We start from the raw sequence: 19,179 nt of genomic DNA, 5'->3' as shown, positions 1-19,179 counted from the left end.
GCTGTATATCACTGAAAATCTAAGACAGACCCTTTTTTTTTTTTGCACTGAAACAGATTGGAAGTGCTGCTACAATCGGGCCATCAATCTTCTGGTTGTGTGCTCAGGTTTGGGATTGAATCTGCACTCTGTCCTCTGATTTTTTTCTTTGTCTTTCCCCTTTTGTTGCCATTGCATTATGTGTTCTGAAATGGTGGTGGGTGTGCAAGTACAGGCTGGAGGCTGACCGTGTATTACACCCTGAGCATGAACAATTGTCTTCCCCTTCTGTGTAACTCACTTCTCTGTTAAGCTGTGCTGGAGCTAAGCTGTGTCTGTTAAGCCCATTAGTCTATCAGAAGAAGGGCACCAGAGTTAGAGTTGGATCACCGTGATTTTCTGTTCTTACGTTGCCTCTACTTGTGTAATTATTTTTGTGGCAACATATCTATATCTTAATGAGCTATCATCTTGAAGTTTCGTTAGATTTGTGAAGAAGTGTTTGTTACAATACTATGGCAAAGATAGCAGAAGGCCAGTTCCCCACGAAAACATGTATTTCATGAAAAGCAAGTGTTGTTCTTAGATAAAAGGGACGTAGGAACTCTTTGTTAAGATTTAAATAAGTTGAAAAATGTATTACGTCAGTTTGAAGGTGTAATATCTAGTTGCTTGTATTGGAGAGACAACTTTGTGTGTGTATATATATGTATATACACACATACATACTTCTCTTCATATAGATTGCTGATGACTGCCCCATTTGTCAGAAACTTACAGATGGGTACAAGCTGAAAACACATAGATGATTGGGAAAATGTAAATTTATATTACCATCAGTTGGTAAGGATTTGAAGCAAATGATGATGCTATTAACTTAGCGTCATTTTTATCTTAAAAAATAGGTAACTATATTGTTCATTCAAGAATAATCAGTCTGACATAGTAGGAAAGTATCTTAAATCACTGAGCACACCTGTTAATTGAATTCTTTTATTTGGGTACTCTTACATGCTTAGCAATGGTCACGTTTTAGATTTTTATGAATGCTTTGAGCTTCACTACTCAGTTTCAGTTGCACTGAAGTTCAGTTTTCTTTGTCCTCTTTTGTTTACTGGTTAGATTTGCCTAAATCTGTATCTTAATGAAAGATGTGAGCATTCAGTTTTATCAGTTCATTGTCTCTCTTTGAAAATTGACTGAATATAAACCATTTTGCTTATAAGTAGTTTAAGGTGCTAGTAAACTATATTAGGTATGGATGGCATTGTAGAACTGTTTCATGATAGTAAATATTTGATTTTTCAAGATACCTTTTATGTCCTGATACCACATTATTTAAAGACACTATCAGTCTCAGCAGGACTTGACAATAAGCCTGCCAAGCAGCTGCCAAGTGCAGATAGCCAACGTTTACATTCAGTGTTGTGTGATGGTAGCTGTGACATGATTCCAATTAAAAGCTTGGTCTGCACACTGCAGATGTCTTCTGAATATTAATGTGTATTACAGACAGAGCAGATGGAATATCTTTAAAATACAATGCAGTGAGTGTAAAATTAAGGTTGGGTTTCTGGTGGAAACTGAGAGGCAGTCAAAATAATTCCTTTTTTCTTTATTTTTCATTACTCGACCACAAGAATATCTGTGTATTGTTGCCATCTTTCTTTATATATAGGAGGAAATCAACTCTTCACTATGCATCCAAGTAAAAATACAGCATTATGCCTTATTGAAGTTTTGTTAAATGCCAAATGCACCTAGAAAAGTATTAGGATTGCGTGCAACATTTGCTGTGCCTTAAAATATGTCTCTGCCTAAAGGACAGATATGAGGCAATACATAATAGTTGAAATGTAGGATGTCTGTGAGTTGAGGAGTTGTTCGTTGACAAAAGCTATGTAAAATATATACAGGAGTATGTATTTAATTGGGATTTGAAGGTGTTATGTGAGGTGTATTAGGAAGAGTTCACCCTGGATAGGAGGGGTGGTGTAACACTGGGAAACGAAGAGAGCAGCAAGGACTCAGTGATGCAGTGCAGCGTGGCCTGTTGCAGACCCAAAGGAAGCTGTCAGCAAACAGCAGCAACCCGGCTGGGAAAGTGTGTGGATTAATTGCTTAAGTATTACTGTGTTTCCTTGGCAATCCTTGGGATGTGGAGTAAAGCTTTGGTAGCGGGAATATGTCAAAAGTCTTGGAAGTAATAGGGTAGGTGTTGTATTGAAACAGAAAGCAGAGGGTTTCTATGTGAGTGGGAACTGGAACTTTCCTCTTTTCAGCTGCAGTTGTCTTGCCCTCCCAGGCAGGATGCGGGTGTGTGAGAAGGGAGTGAGCGGCTGTGCACAGAGGGAAGGGGTTATAGGGAAGGAAGTGAGAGGAGGCACAAAATACATAAATCCAGTACACTGTTTAACTCGCTAGTGCTATTACCATGGCTGTGGCATGCTTGCCTCCTACCATTTATACTTAATTTTACAATAACTTATACCTAAGGCTGTGTAAACACTCAAGCCAGTGCCAGTGAAAGCATTTTCCACTTCATCCGTATTACTTTTTTTTTCTGTACTTGTCAAACGTTGCTTTAAACCATGTTTCTGAAGTTTCAACCAAAAATATTTCAGATAAAACTTGTCTTTGTTACATTTCAAATATCTTAAATACCTGAAGTATCTGTGATTTCTGGTGGGATGGGAGTTTGGTGAATAAAGAGGTGAAGTTTGAAAGCAGGACGGGTGAGGTAGAAGGGAAGAGTCAAGAGACTTGGACAGGCAGAGGCTGTGCTGCCTTCGCCACTGTGCCTGGACACCCGGCTCAGGTGCCCATGTGTCTCACTCATAAGCCTTATGCTTCCCTAGGTAAGATGCCGCTATCTTTTCCTGTATGAAGCATTTATTTTAAGGAATTTTTCAGTTATTTCACCTTGATATGATGTTTCTGGCACTCTAGAGTCTCATACTCATCTTTGGCCCCTTCTGGCTTTTTCATTGTCAGAGAATCCCTGTGAAAGTCGTTTCCAAATATGTTCAGGATCTTTACTTTTTATCATCTACTTGATGTTGGGTCTGTAACCCTAACGTCATTCTGGGTTTTAAAACTTCTGTTGTATTACTAATGTGGCTTCTTTGCTTCCCTATCTCTAAAACGCTTTTCTCTTTAAGCTTGCTCCTAAAGCCCAAGCAAATGTCCCTTTTTCACTTATTGTGTCTTGCTTTGCTGTGCCCTCCAGTGTCTTGCCTCTCCTGACAATACTTTGAAGATTTGCCAGTTGCTTCTTAACTCTCCTGGTTCTTTGCAGCATCCTTCATTTTCCGTGCAACGTATAATTTTGTCTTTCCTTGAAAAAATTCTCCAGTCTTTCATTTCAGTCCCTGACAATCTCCATTGTAGTATCAGCATTCAGTTATATCTTTAATCACTGTGAAATATATCCTTTCCACCGAGATTGTATCTTAGCGCTGGGAATTTGTCTAATTTCATGTCTGTAAAGCAAGCGCATGCCTTACTGCGATCTCTTTGATCTTCATAATATAGATTACGCTCATAAAAAATCGAGGCAAAAAAAAAGTGCTGTGTTTGGCTAGATATCTGAAACATGTCAGCAAGAAATAAGAGAGGGCTGCGTGGGTCATGCCATTGCAATGTCAGATAATACGGGGTGCTGCTTGATGGGTATTCGTTCTCCTGTACTTGGGCTTCAGTCAGGCTGAATTAACTCCTGAATTCTGAGAGCAGGGTGCACTGCACAACAATCGTGGTCCTTTTTTTGCATTGAATTAATATCTGCTGAGAAACATAATCAAAATAGTACCGTGTATGACTGTTCAAGTTTAGTCATGGAATGAGAATATTGAAGTGGTGATATATTTTTGCTAAAGAATGCCTTTAATTCAAAACAAACAAAACTCTTACTGGCAGTTCTTGACAAGATGTTACAACCAGCGGTTCCTCTAAATTTCTTTCAGAGAGTCAAGTAAAGATTTACGATTTTCTTGAATTTTTCAGCTATTTAAAGTCTGTCCATTCCAGAGGGCATATTAATTTTTCTTCTCTATTTAAGAAAAAAGCCAACCAAAATAGCACAACAGCTTTAATAACTTTGTAAAACATCTTCTTTTAACTGCCAGAGATGTCTTGCTTGTTGACTCAATCTTTTCCTCCAGAAGTAGTTATCCTTTCTATTAGAGGGGTTCTAAAGAACTCAGGGGCTCCTGACAGTGTTTTCCCTTTTCCTGTCAGTAATTTTAAAGTCCAAATTAAAAAATCAATTAAAATGGAGACCAGGATGTTTTACTACTTTGGTTTTATATTTTATTATCGCTTGCTACTGATGAGATCTCTTTTTAAATCCTGGGAATGTAAAGGTATCTATGCCTCTATTACTTTAGCAGAGGAACACAGTGTTTAGTATTCATGTATTTTTTTGTTATTGGTTTCCTCTCTTACAGAAAGGTGAAGTGTGTGTGTACACAGACAATCCTGGACCATGGTTTCCATTTTCCTGCCTTCTTTTTCTAAAGTTCTGTGCTCCGTTTGTCTTCTGAAAGAACTCGCTTCCTCCCTAGTGTTCCCTGACCTTTTGTCTTCCTCCAAATATCTGGCACGCTTCAGCTGACACCGTCACTATCTCTCCTGCCTGTCTCTAACCAGGTTCTGAGTTTCCATCCTTTTCTGGAGGGGTGTGAGAATAGAAGGGAAAAAACAATGGTACCTGTAAAACTTCCATTTCTGTCTGTTTTGCTTTTCTGAAAGAAACGTTGACATGTGGACTGTTGGGTTCCAGAACTGCCTCTGTAAACACATGCCCCACTCACATTCCCCACCTTGTCAAGCAGAGATCTGTAAGGGGTTAGTGGAATTTGCCACTGACCAGCAGGGACATCCTGAAGGAAATCATGGATACATAACTATTGTATTAGTAATAGTCACAGAGAGTCCCATTATTTTACTTACTTGTTGAAAAACAAGGTCAGATTTGCATATATTAAAGTGTGATTGCATATCTGATGATGGAAGTCTTGTTTCTGCTATAGCATTACTTTTTAGTTACTAGAAATCCTAAAAGGTTGATACTTGAATCTTTACATTTTCTCACAGTTCCAATGGTTCATACTCATGTAAGTCCGTTAACATCTTGGTGTGTAGAAAAACAGTTTGACAGCTGTAGTCTAGCACTTCCTTATCGTAACTTGATATAACATTCCGTGGAGACAGTCACGCCTCAGATTTATACTCCACTCTGCTTCTGGTATTTCAGCTTTAATATAGTGTCAGCTCACATGTTGTTTGGATAATCTTAATTGACTTTTTAAATACGAACAGTTTACATTCTGTTTCTCTTTTTGTCTCTGTTCACATAGGATGATCTTGTTCCACGATTCGATGGGAATGTACCCTGGAAACCACTAATTTCTGTTGGTGTTTTATGCCTATGTTCTATGAACTCCAAGTACTATACTGCTTACTTTATGCACCCTCTCGTATGTCAACTTTGCTCTATCTTTCATCAGGAAACCTTGAAAAGATTGTTAAGTTGATGAGACTGTTACATCTATATTAGATTTTTGTGTGCACAATAATTAAACTTAGTCTGCTGCGATAAATTGTATTCAGTATCACAAACAATCAGCATGTGGGTTGTTTTTTTTCCCCAGTTGTAATTGGGAAGTGTTCAGAGGTCCTTGTAAAAAGCAAAGTGCTTGTGGAGGAAGAGGAATGAAGTTTTCACAGTATCCAGTACAGAGGGGTAACATCTGGTACTGTCAGCTCATGCCTGGGACACCAGTTCTTTCTTTGTCCCTGATTTTTTTTCCTGTGACCCTGAACTGATCTTTTGAGTCTTATTTATCCTTTCATTAAGAATTTAATGTTCTTAGTATGTGTAAGAAGAGGATTGCAGTAGCTGGGAGTATTATTGTTGTAATTTTCCTGTTCATTTCAGGCTTTAGTGTCTTCTGTTACTGTACAGTGCTAATGAGTAGCATAGAGAAATAGCTTCTACTATTACGGTAGTAGTGTAACTTTTAAAAAGCTTGCTGGTGTTTTTTACCAGTCACTTTTGTTACTCTGACACAGAAGGGATCCCATGCACTGTAGGGAAAGTGTTCTTTTAGATCTGGTTGGAGAATCATTTTACTGTCACTTGCTAGGCTTAAATACTTCAATTGTTGGTTTGGTTTTGAAAGCGGGGGTAAGAAAAGTTTGTATGTGTCCTTTTTCTCTTATATACTTTATCACCTATAGGGCTGAGCCTTAACACTTGCCTATAACCATAGTCAGAACTCTTGTAAGTTAAACATGGTGAACCAAAATCCAGCATCAGGTATTTCAGAGAAGATCTCAATGCCAAAGCAAACAGAAAAATAGTGGATAATTTCCTGTTTCTTCAATTTTGGAAAGTATTAAAAAAAACCAAACCAACCCCCCTGTATTTGAGGTGAGTGGTTTGCAGCATTATCACATACCAGTCTCTGTTTCTCCAATTCATATCCCTAATTTTTCAAGTGATGAAACCAACTGGAATGGAGCCACTAACAAGTGTTAGGATGACTGCATGGCAGTAGTGCTGTTTGCTATCAGGTACATCTGTCAGTTTAACAAAAGGTACAGTATTGATTAATTTATGCAAATGATTCAAAATTTTTATTGAATAAATGGAATGCTGTACCTTTGAGGAAGAAAGGTTGTGCAGTCTTTTATTAGCAAATATGTGCGTAACTAATTTTTGCAGAGCTGGCTGATTGAAGTTAGTATAAAATGTTTTCGAAATTGAGAAGCTGGGTACCTTTATAGCATTGTTCTGTCTTTGACTATTTATAATATGTATGTAGCATTCATATATGTGTGTGTGTATATATATATATATGAATGAATGAATTCTCGCTATTTTTTCTCTTCCAGCATGGGAACAGGAGAATGATGAGTGACATGATAGTGACATAAAGTTGAACTTGTTTAATAAGCACTTGAATTAAACTAGAGAACTGACTGGTTCAAGAAAAAGCAGTTGTAAAGAAAAAATCATTCTACAGCCAGAAACCTGTAAATTTTTCAATCTGAAACAGCCCCTGTTTAGTGTTCCTATCTAGTGCTGCACTCAGGCCGTGCCTCAGGCCAATATGGAAAATACACCCACGTTCAGCAGATATTTCTGATTTTTCTTGAACAGTGCAGTTGGATCATTGTCCTGAGTTGGTCCTGGCCAAGCTGTGGGATGCAGGATTGATGGGCCTCCCCACTGCCCGTGTCACTTGGCCTTTGGCTGCCAGGGAGGAAATTGGGCCAGTTTGGTGTCTGGTACAATGATTTAATGTACCTCAGTTTTTGTTGTGTTTACCCAATTACTGGGTCTTGGCTCCCATGAGCCAAGTAAAAGCAGGGAGTGTGCTACAAGTATGAGACATTTTGAACTTGAATGTTGCTGCACCTGAGGTTTTGACACAATGGAGAGTTCGCAATACAATTGTCTGGCAGCGAGATCTTTTAATCTCATTATAATTTCTGCAATTAACGTATCACTGACCTGCGACATGGCTTGTTGGCGTGCAGGTGGGAAATTCTAATTGTACAAAAGAAGAAAAAGAATGTCTTCCTGTTTCAAAGCAGCAATTTCTTTGTATTGGTGAAGATCCCAGCTGCACTGAGCGGTACTGGAGTGGTGTGCTGGGCTCACTGTGTTCTTGTTGTGGTGTAGGCAGAGATGTGCTCGTGGCTGCGCTGCTGTAAGAGGTTAATATTAGTGTATCTATCGCTGTAGCTTTAAATTAGACGCCCGTTAGTGTTCAGGCTAGGAAACAGGCTGGGCTAACCATAAGTATTATTCTCTTCCGCCCCATCTAATTTTTTGGCATATGTCCGTGGTCTAATCTAGGTGTGTGTAGGACCTTCACGAGTTGTTCTCGGCCGTCCTTGATTCCGGGCTTGTCTCCGTGTTCTTCTAATGGCAAAACACAAGGATGCCGTAGCAGGGGCTGTACTGTCTGTGCAATACTGAAAATAGTCATAAACAAACAGAACTTTTCATTGGTGACCCAGAACAAAAGAAAATGCTGATTTTCTGTAGTAGGAAATGGCAGATTTTATCTCTTTAGAATAAAAATGATCTTCTGGCAACATATAAAAGTAAACCTGAAGTTTTATACATCTGAAAACTCTCACTGGTGTAAGAAAAGCAAACTATCATTTTAATCTTAAAAGCTTTGTGGAGGCAGAATAATAGTGCTTTCTTTAACTGTCCTTAAAAGGCTGTGTTTTTTTTCTCATGTTTAACACTGTGGAAAACTTGATGCTGTTTCGATGACACTAAAGCCTGCGATAGGATGAAATAATCAAGATTCTAAAAGAAGCCATAGTCTTTGAAACATGGATTTTTTTTTTCTGTGGTACCCAGAGTATGTCAGAGCTTTCTGTCGTCTATTCGTGCTGTTCAACAGGAATGGGAAAGCTCGAAGCATTCGGAATAAAATTACTTTGGTTGTTATGTGTGGTGAGGGATGGGTGACTGGAGTTAGTCCGGGGGCCCTGCCTGTGCGGTTACCTGCGTGTGTGCTGTAGGAGTATAGAACGGTGTAGATAATAAATTGCATCAGATCTTGATCATGTTAAGTAGGTATAGATAACTTAAAGCGCTTTGAAACGTTTTGTTGTAACACTAGGTGAAGTGGGCTGGGAACTGATGATGGGTTAAGATTGGGTGACCTCTGTAGAAGTATGTTTTTTTCAGAATCGGGTACGAAACCCCAAAACTGCTTACGCTTCATCTTAGCATGTAATGGCCTTCTGGAAAATAAAGTTTTAACTTTGAACAGACACTTAAATGGCTGGCAAGCAAGTGGATGAAAGGTTTATATTGAAGCTTTTCTTTAACTTGTATGGGATTTGTGTGGTAAAAATGTATCTTGATTACTCAAGATGATGACTTTTAATTTGTAATAATAAACAGCATTTTTAATTTCAATTTGTTTCTTTTGCAGCTCCAGTCATTAACCGGTACAACAGGAGAGTATCAGGTATGATTTCCTTTTAAGAATGTAATGTTTCTCAAGAAGTACTGAAATGTGTATTTGACTAAAGGAATTACATTTAAAATGTCCATACTTTTAATCACTGCCGTATTTCTTGCACTTCTTGCAGTATTTTTATTTGAAATAACGAGAATAGATTCTTAATTCACTTTAGAAACCAATAGGCAGCACAGCAAGAGTAGTTTAGACAAGTTCTGCAAGGTGTCACAGGCTGTTGAAGCAACTTCAGCAGTGATGACTCTGCCCAGAAAAACTTCCCAGAACTTTGCAAAAGTTTGTTTTGCAGTGAATTGGAAAAGTGGCAGCTTCTTTTTGCTGGAGCACATCTCCTAATCTTCCGTGTTGCTGATCATTTTATCTCTGGTTAGAATACAGAAATATGAGGGGGTAGGCGATGTCCCCTCTCTGTGGTGTTTTAGCCCCTTGCTTGTGCAGCTGATTTAAAGTTGTTGGATTTGTGGCTGTTCACTTGTTCTGGAGATGCAGATTATACTTGTTTGTTTGTTTTCTATCTTAACCATTATTGAATGCTTTATTGAGTCGCTGTTATTCCAAACAAATTATTTTTAAAGTTGTTTTTGAACAGTATCATGTGAAGAAAATGCAATGTGTAGGTGAGAAGGTATTGTATTTTTGCATCTGAGGTGCAATACGCATTGCTGTGCATAAGTTACTTTTTTTCTTCAAATATTTAATTGTAACATTCAGCTGGTCTAGAAAGTTGTTATGGTTCTGATTTGAAGAATTGCTTTGTAAAAATGCCAGTGGGTTCAGTGTTTTCTCTCTAGTTTTCAGTTGAAGCTTACTCAGTTTGTAACTTGTGTATATTATCTGACATGTTCTTTGGTATGATAGTTACAGTGGGACATTGGTGATAATATATATATATATATATAGTATATAAATATATGTGACATAAATACCTGGTTAATTTTATCTGCAAAATGTCCTTATACCCATGCAGTCCAGTCGCTTTACTGCTGTGCTTGGGTATGATTAAGGGTATGATGTGTGTTTATGCCACTACATAATATGTAATTGTGAGTATAATGAGAACGTCATAACTCTTAAAAATCAACAGTGCTCATAGTTTTGGTATATTATTACATGAGAAATTTAGGCAAGAAAAAACTGTGTCTTGAATGATGGAGTTTGATACTTTGATAGTAAATATTGGAAGTCATACATTGTAGAGTATCTTAATCTGGAAACTTGCAGCACATTTTAGTTTCTCTGCTAATTAAACTAATCTTCCCTGAAACCTGCTGATGGAGTAAAATCTTACAAATGAGAAGTGAATACGTCTCAGATTTACATTTAAATAAAGGCTGACTTATTGCTGAATTTAAGAGGTTGAGCCTTAATCAGAAGGTGCTTGTAATCCTTTTGAATCTTCAATGGTGAAATATAATATTGGTGCTCTCATAGTACCGAGCTACTCTTAGATTAAAAAACAGGTTCCTTCATTGAAGGGGTCTAAAGGTTAATGTGAACAACTAAAGAGCAAATGTAAAATTCAATTGCTAACTTAGGCAATTAGATTAAGGTGGACTGTTTAGATGCTTAATAACGCTGCTGCTCCAAGGAGAGCTACAATAATTCCGAGTTTACAGTACATATTAGAATTCTCATGGAGAGAAACATTAATAGAATGCATTTTACTGCTGTGTGTTAAATACTTTTCACAATTAAGAAAAAAATATATATACAAAATGGAGGAAAAAATATAATGTACAGGTCATGATCAGTGTGGGATTTGTTAAAATATGAAAGAGGTGTAAAGAGCGTCTATGCATACACAAGGAGACCCCATTTTCCTTTTCTTGGCAGTACAGAAAGTACAGAAACAGTTTGAGGTGGGGGATGTTGTGGGTTGTATTTATTTTTTGGGGGGTTCAACAGCCACAAAGCTCTGCAGGGAATCCTGTTGGCTCCTTGGCCGGAGAACGTGGCTTTGTGTGAGGGTCAGATTCAGCCAGCAAAGCTGCTCCGGGAGTGGGATGGTGGGAAACTCCATGAGCCGTGCAGGAGGGTCGTCCTGGAAAAGGGGGCTTATCTAATCATGTTCCCGGAATTATTTATAGAAGCACAGAGTAGTAAAGTAGTGTTCTCATGAAGAGAAACAGCCTTTTCCAGGAAATGTCAGGAGGGAGAAAGAGAAATTAGAGCTTGATGTTCCCCTAGAAATGTATCTAATTAATAGTTTACTGATGTATAGCGAGATTGGACATGTAACATGTTGAGGTTCCTTGGCGTGTGCACAAAGCCCAAATATTGTGTTGGTCAGTTCTAATTTGTGTATAAGCCGGTGGCTGATTTGATTAACATGGTTGTCTGTTTCCAAAATCATAAGCTATCCCTATGTAGAAATTAAAAAACAAACCAAAACCAACCAACCAAAACAAACAAACAAAACCAAACAACACAACCCCCAACCCACTAATTTTTAAATCTCTGAGCTATAAGACGCCAATTACGTATTACGTGGTGCCCAGGGCAGTTTCAGTGCTGATCACCCAGCAGAACGGTTCTCTCGCTGCTGCTTTAAGTGAATTAGCGCTGTCTGAGCCTTTGCCAGCGTGGGGAACTCATGTTACACGACGTGCTGACCGCCCCGGGCTGCCTGGGCTGGCTTGGATGGCCTGAAAACTGTGCGGATTCCTTCCTCCCAAGAGTTGGACTGTGGTGAAATTCATACTTGCTTGATGACGTTTCTTGATTTTCCTCCAAGCACAGGGGCTCCTGACAAATTTTATTTTGTTAGTCATTTCCTTTTCTATAGTGAAAGAGACCGCAGAGAACCCCAGGGAGTGTCTCAGTCCTTGGTTAGTGACTACAGGGTGCGGGGAGGTGGGACAGACCTCCTTTCACAAGTAATAATATCAAAGCTATTTCAAAACTAGGGGGAAGAGAGCATTGATATTTGTCCCACTATAACAACTGATACGTAACATTGAGGAGAATTTTGCTACTAGCAGTATATGAATGAAAGTTAATTGTGGTTTTGGAATGAAGAGTGTGACGCCTACTACAGTCTCACTTGGGCATAGTTTCTCCTCTTTTAGTTTTAGAAAAGTAAAGTTTTCTGCTAGATTTCTGTATTGCCTTTTCTAGACACCTTTGATTCATTCCACAGAACACCCACTCCCAGCAGACTTGCTGAATTCTTTACCGGATAGAAAAAAAGTCTGAGGAAATATGACACCCATACCATATACACGTAAGGAAATGATTTCATCTGTTTTCTCTGATTAATCCTGTTTATCTGAGTGACCTGGTATAATTTATCTCTCTTGCACAGCCTTGTGCTCCCTCAATCTTCATTTGACCTCTGTGGGATAGGACTGGGATTAAGTTTTCACACTCAACTATATAAGCAGAATAAATGAATTATAGAATCTAGAGAAGCTATATGTTATAGTTATTTCCCCAATATTTTTATACTGGCAGAGTAACATGACTATCAGGATCTATGACTATCAAATGAACAAGACTTGCTTCAGTTAGCCCCTCTGCTAGGGCAGCTCTCAACAGAGACTTGCTCAAGTGAGAAGGATCAAATCTGCTGTCCCCAGAATGAGAAGCCATCTCCTAAAATATGATCAAACTTCCATAAGAGTTCTGGATGAAAATTGGTTCTTCAAACTCACTGGTTCTTCTCCATTTTGACGATGGGTGACTCTTTACCTTCAATGCCTTATTCTTCCGGCTCCTACCAAAGATGAACAACATTTCTACTTTATGAGCTGACTGTTCAAGTCTGATGTCTCTCTGGGCTTTCTAGTGAGATAAAGCATTTTCGTCACACTCTGGCAAGTTGAGATGTCAGGATATGATAATATTATGCATAGTAAAATCTTTTTAATAGCTTTAGCCTTTTAAAATGACATTTAAAAAACAGTTTTCCAAGAAAGCTTTTATATTAATTATTGCCATGCACCATGTTAGTATTTGGTAAAGAATACAGTTTTGGGATCCTGTTGAATTTGGACATGTAAATAGTAGCAATGAAGCAAGAAGCAGCTCTTGTTTTGGGAGGCTGTTTTGAGTATTTTCTCTTGCAGGATACTATCTACTAATTCAGTGATAAAATCTCATCAAATCACCAAGGGAGGAAGACTGAGTGACTTTCTCTGTGCCGTTCTCTTTGCTTTCTACTTACAAGAATAGCTGATTATCAGAGGGTGACTTGGAAATCATGATCTGATTCCTTCTCTTGCAGCTATTAGTGGATTTCTATATTGATTATTCACCACCTTTCAAAACTGATGGTATAATAACTTCTACTGAAAGGTTTTCAGGCAGATGATAAATTGTAAGAGACTTCTGACTTAAAATCACATTTTTACTAATGGCACAAACAGCTTGCCTGTTTCAGCAACCTGATGCTTCTATAATTTTTTGCTGTCCCTAATGATTGCAAAACTGATATCATCACTTGAGTGAAAATAATTCATTTTGAAAAATGTTGATATGAGCAAAAGCCAAGTGTGTGGGATGACAGATGAAAGTGGTGATAAATTGTGTGGGTGCTCTCCTGTAAGAAAGTGCCTGAACCATTATTCGTTAAACAGAAAAAAGCTTGTTTTTTGTTGCAATATTGGGACTTATTTAAAAATCCTTGGCATGTAATTGACATTCAGTGAATAATGAACAGCTTATTTTTGGAAATTAACAGTCGTGACTTCACAATTACTTGGATTGCACAGTTGTGAATAATTCTGCTTGTAATTGGTAGATTTTTATGACAAAAAGAGAAATACAACACTCAGTGAGAATCCTTATTTAAAACTTAAGTCAGTGCAGTACATGGTCAGACAAAATCTGATCCAATCTACTCAGTGCGAATATAAGTGCTACAATGGAATAGAATTAAGTCCGTTTTCCTTTTTTTAATGCATTCTTAATTTTTAATGCTTATGTTACCTAATGATAAAAAGATGTTCCTCTGAAGTAAAATATCTTAACTCAAATTAGTCCTTATTAATTGAGGGTATAAGGTATAGCTATACATGTTTATTAAGCCACTAATGCAGTGAGGACCAGTTTTTCAGAAGTATTCAGGTGGCAAAAGATGCAGGTGATTAACTTCTGCTAATCTTTAATATTAAAGATCTTTAAAAAGCCTATATAGATGCTGCTCCATATCTTTAGATACGTAAATACTTCTGAAAACAGCCTTCAGATGATAATTTTTTTAAAAATAAAATTACATTCTCTCACTTTTTGATGGGTTAGAATTTCATTTTCTTTTCTTGAGATGAGGTGGAATGAGAAATGCTGGGTTTTTTTGCTTTTGTTTTGAAACGAAGCTGGTTTTTAATGTGTGAATTGAAGCCCAAATTAAAATATTCCTACGTGTTTTGTTGTGCACGAGAACCTGAAAGCAAACACACTGGAGAAAACATCAAAATGATACGATACAGGCTTAAAAGGTGGTTTTAAATGTAGTGCTGTGATATAGAGATGTGGAGCGATGGGAGTTAGTTGTGCTTTGCATTTTCCCTGTAGATAAATACAGCAGCAATTTATCCCTTTTTTAATATAAAATTTTAGACTGAGTCATAGATGTTATGCTTTTTTCCTGATTAATACACTCACGACAAGTTTAGGTTGCTGTGACTTCAGATTAAACTTCACTCAGTCGTTTTTAACACCTGAACGCCTTGATGAGACTGTGTGTACTCCAAATAATGTAAAGCTTTAGTCAACCTGCTAAAAAACGAGCTACAGGAGATACAGTGGGTTTAAAGCAGTCTCAGAAAGTGCTGTGAGCACTTTTATAGTTCTCTCATTTAAAGAGAGACTTAAATCAAGACTTGGCTCTGGGAGATGGCTTCTACACGGCTACTTGGCAGCCTGAAGCCCTTACCTGATCCGGATCAGCGTGTCAATGTACGTTTTTCCCACGTCTCTATTATTTGTGCTAGGAAGGAAAGCAACCTTCTGAAACTTGTTCATCTTCTGTAACAGAAAAACACAGAACTAAGTGGTTCTAAATAAAGCCCACAAATTCTAACTGATGACGCTCTGTTTAACATTAGTCTTTTGCCACACTGCTTTAACTGACTCTTTCTGTAAATGAAATCAATTTGTTCAGTGAGCCACTGAAGTCGACGGTTGACTCATCCTGAAGATGAGCGGCACCATATCAAACAGTTCTGCCTTGCCCATTACTGGCAATCATCGGGACATCCGAGCTGCTCAGAAATGGGGGTGCCTGGTGGGATTTTCACGCAGGGACGGGACAGCAGGTTTTCACATTCCTTGAGTTGCTGATGTGCCAGGACAGGACGCAGTCGTTTCAAAGCTCAGGGATCCGGGGCTTCCACATCATTGCTCTGCACACAGTCCTGTGTCAAAACCGCAGCAGCTTTATAGCGTTTGCTGCCAGATAGATGGAGAATACTTGTTCCATTAGGGGTAACGTGCTTTTTAAGCTATTTGGACATTCTCTAGAAATCTGTAAAAATCATATCTAAGTTGCTGAACCATTCATTTCAGAAATGCCATCTAACACTCTGACATCCCTCAGTTCTCTGTCACAATAGACCTCAGAAAGACATGGGTAATTTTCATTGCTGAATATCTGCTTTGCCCTAACACACAGGTGCTTCAGTGCACTTTCCACAAGATGCTGGGGTTCTTTTAAAGTATTATGTGCCTAATCGCAAGTTTAGCAATTCACATATCAGAATTGGGGGAAAAAAAAAGACCATGGTCTGAAAACAAAAAGATAATTTCTTATTTCTAGACTGGAAAAACACTTTTTCTGTTTTATTCCTGAGGTAGGTTATATTCCTCAGATTGTATTTGCTATCTACTGTTTGCAACTTTGCCTATGAGATACATGCCTTTTTTTTGGAAGATGTATATTTGAGCCCTTTTCTGGGACTTGGGGTGTTTAGATGTAAACCGAATGTAAAATGAATGTTCTCCATGCTGTTTTGAACTGAGACACAGTATCACTGTTTTTAGCTGGCATGTAAACACTTTTTGGTGCTTAATTTCTGGTTTTATCTGCCTGGGTTATGTAACCATTTAGAAGTGTGGTGAGATTTATGTGATGGGCTATAACAGAAGATCATGAAAGCAGAAGGCTGACTTCTACAATTGTGAAGCTGGGTGCTCTGAAATAGTAGTAGCATCATGTTTTCCAGGAGACCTTTTTTATGGCTGACTATCTCATCGGTAAGGCTCTCTTACAAGGCTTGAACAAGGTCAGCAGTGTGTTTATCCATTGCAGTCTGATTTCTTAACTTGCAAGAATAAAGCTTGCTTCAGTTGAATTTCTCAGGCTGCGCCACATAGAAGAATAATGTGTAACTCTAAAATACTCAGCTGCCATTTTAAGGTTTTTGTTTAAATGTAGTAAAGGGAGTTGGGAACAGAAGCAGCAAGTTTTAAATTGCTGTTTAGTAACTAAGGATCAATATCTTGGATTTGGTTGTTACCGTGTCATAGCGGCGAGCACCTTTGATGCTGACACATGGAAAGCTTTCTTATTTTCAATTAGTCCTCTACCATGATGGAAAGCTTTCTGTTGTTTTATTTGTATTTCTCATGCAGACTCGCCTGTTACCTCAAGGTTCAGAACACACGAGTGTCTGATGGGACACGGGACTCTGCTGGGACAAATAGACACAGAAACCACAAGGGCAGGAGCCCTTCTTGTGGCTTCCCTAGCAGCTGAGCTCGGTGAAATCAGGTTGTCTTGTCCCTTGGCTTCTCCAGCTGTGCAGGAGAGTGTTTGCACAAATGTGTATTTAGATTATCTAGGGGCGTTTTATACAGTTATTTTTGCCGGTGTTTTACTCTACAAAATTAAGTAGCCTCGTAACTTCATTACTGTTATTCCCCTGCACCTGGCTCGGTGAGGTGGGAGGGTGTGATGCTTTAGCCACGTGTGAGCACTTAAAGTGATAAGTGATAAAGTGATAAGCTGAAGCAGTCTGCATAACTCATACATAAAGGTATTAAGTAAAAGTTGTGTCTCTATATCATTCAACAGGCAAGAACGTAAAGTAAATCCAATGATAAACAGCTGTTGGTTTAATTAAACAAAACCAAAATAAAAATAAAGAGGCAAATGTCATGTTAATCTGGTTATACTAAAGCAGTAGAAGAGCCTAAGAGAATTCTGTCTCCTGTCCTGCATGGGCACAAGTTTTTTGTTTTAATTGCACATAAGTAGGAGGATTTAAATAAAGATATGTAGGCTGAGGATGGTCTTCTGAAGTTTCCTTGTGGTTCAGTAGGATGCCCTCTCCTCAATTTGCCTCTTTGACAGGAGATATTTTTCCATACTGGATCCCAGGAGCAGGTTCTCTAGTAGGAAGGCATTGTGTTGTAAGTTAAAAGTGCTTTATGTTTCTCTTAAAAAATCTAGCTGAAGCAGCATTGTCTGCATTGTAATGCTTTCTTTATATGTACATAAAGATATAAATCTAAAAGAGAATGTGATTATTTACTTTCTGTTTATTATTCTAGGTCTTTCATCATGAAAGTTCTCATCTGTCCCTAGGGAAATGTAATTTTAAATACTTTGCCAAATCTTCCTGTAGGGGGAAAAGAATTTAATTTGTGGATGTATCATTTCCCTGGCTGTTCTGCTGTAATGAATTGTCTCATTTGTTTTACGCTGTATCTGAAGATAATGCCTTTTAAATACACACTTGGAACAATATTTTTATTAATCTATATGAATTTAGTAAAAATACTTGAAAAATGCATTCAGAATATGTAAACCAAATGTACTCGTGGAAATAGTTGCCAACTAATTGTCATAATTTTAAAGGGCTTATTCTATTGCTTGTACTTATGCATCTGGGAGAAAAGTTGTCTGTGGATGTAGAGTTGGATTTCCTGCAAAGAAAAGAAAATATCATAAAAGGCAGCATTTATAATGGATTCCGCAATGTGTTCTGAACTCATGACTGAAATGTAGTGTGGAGGAGGAGTGTGTGACACTGTTTTATCACAAGCCATTTTCACTGGAACTGGTACATTTCTGTCTTGATTTGTTGGGAAGAAAACAAGCTGGAGATTTAGATAACAATAGTACTGGGAAGTGTGGAATCATACAGAGGGAACAGTTAGCAGAGGTTCCTAAAGGCAAGGACAGCAAGTGCTGTGATCTTCCGTTCTCTGGAACAGCTGCAGTGCCCCAGCTCCCTGGGCAGAACCGGCTCTGCCTGTGCCCTCGGATTTACTGCTCTGATGTGGATGTTACCGACACCTGAACAGAGACAGGCATTTTAGATTTGAGTTAGGGGTGTAAGCAAAGCTTTGGGTGGGCCAGGTGAACACTTTCACCTTTCCTCCCTCAAATTACCCATTACTGAGCTGGTTTGGCACAGGAACGCTCAGTGACTTTGTGTCTTCGTAGTTAATCTGTAAAGCAGAAAAACTACCCGTGAAGAACTGAGTTGATTTTAATTTTCTTATAACTTTTAATAAAATTTGAAGCTGTTTCCAGAACTGAAAATCCATTATTTTCCTTTGCCACTTCATTATTTCTAAGTATTTCTCAACTGAAAAGCCTTACAATTGATTTGACATATATGGGCATGCAGGTGGTTGTGTGCTTGAATATTCTGCATTGGTATTTGACAAAGATTTGAGGGGGAGGGTTTGCTCAAGTCCCAGTCATTGTAAGTCACGTCTCAGTTATGCCTCTGAGAATTAAGAATGAAGTGATGAAGAGACACTGCTGTGGGTACTCCTGCATCTGGGGATTTTCATATGGCACATAATGTAAAAGAGAAAGACCTGAGATCTGAGTTTTGGGCTGATGCAATGACATTCTTTTTGACTAAAAATTTACACTTGATTTCAGTCAGTTCTCATTAGTGAACTGAAGGCTGAAACAGCTGATTTTCCTGCAGATGGCTTCACTGTTTTTCAGGTTTCAGTGTTGCTTTTCATTCTGTCATAAATGTGCAAATTGTTCAGGTAGTGTGAATGGGTGCAGGTTCTGTTTCCCACTTGATGGGTTGAGGTATGAATCTGTCATCTGCTTTGACGTGGTGAGATCTTTAACTCAGCAAACCAAGTGCAATTTCTAAACCACAAAGTTCGGAGCTACCCAGCAACAGAAGTGAGAGGAAACTTGAAGTACAGAAAATCACATTGAGCTGTGCCAGCAAAGACCTGTGTATAAGCTCAGTTTAAGCTT

General features: G+C 38.3%; 1 protein-coding gene across 1 annotated transcript in view; it reads left to right on the top strand.

Moving 5' to 3' along the window:
• Positions 1–19,179, top strand: part of PRKAR2A (protein kinase cAMP-dependent type II regulatory subunit alpha) — a 50,855-nt gene that overhangs the window by 11,405 nt on the left and 20,271 nt on the right. Inside the window, exon 2 of the mRNA XM_080350472.1 lies at positions 8,952–8,987. Coding sequence (XP_080206598.1) covers positions 8,952–8,987 — 36 coding nt within the window. The remainder of the gene's footprint in view (positions 1–8,951; positions 8,988–19,179) is intronic.

Source organism: Nesoenas mayeri (assembly GCF_963082525.1).
Source record: "Nesoenas mayeri genome assembly, chromosome: 10".
NCBI classification, from domain to species: Eukaryota; Metazoa; Chordata; class Aves; order Columbiformes; family Columbidae; genus Nesoenas; species Nesoenas mayeri.
This window is presented reverse-complemented; position numbering and strand designations above follow the sequence as displayed.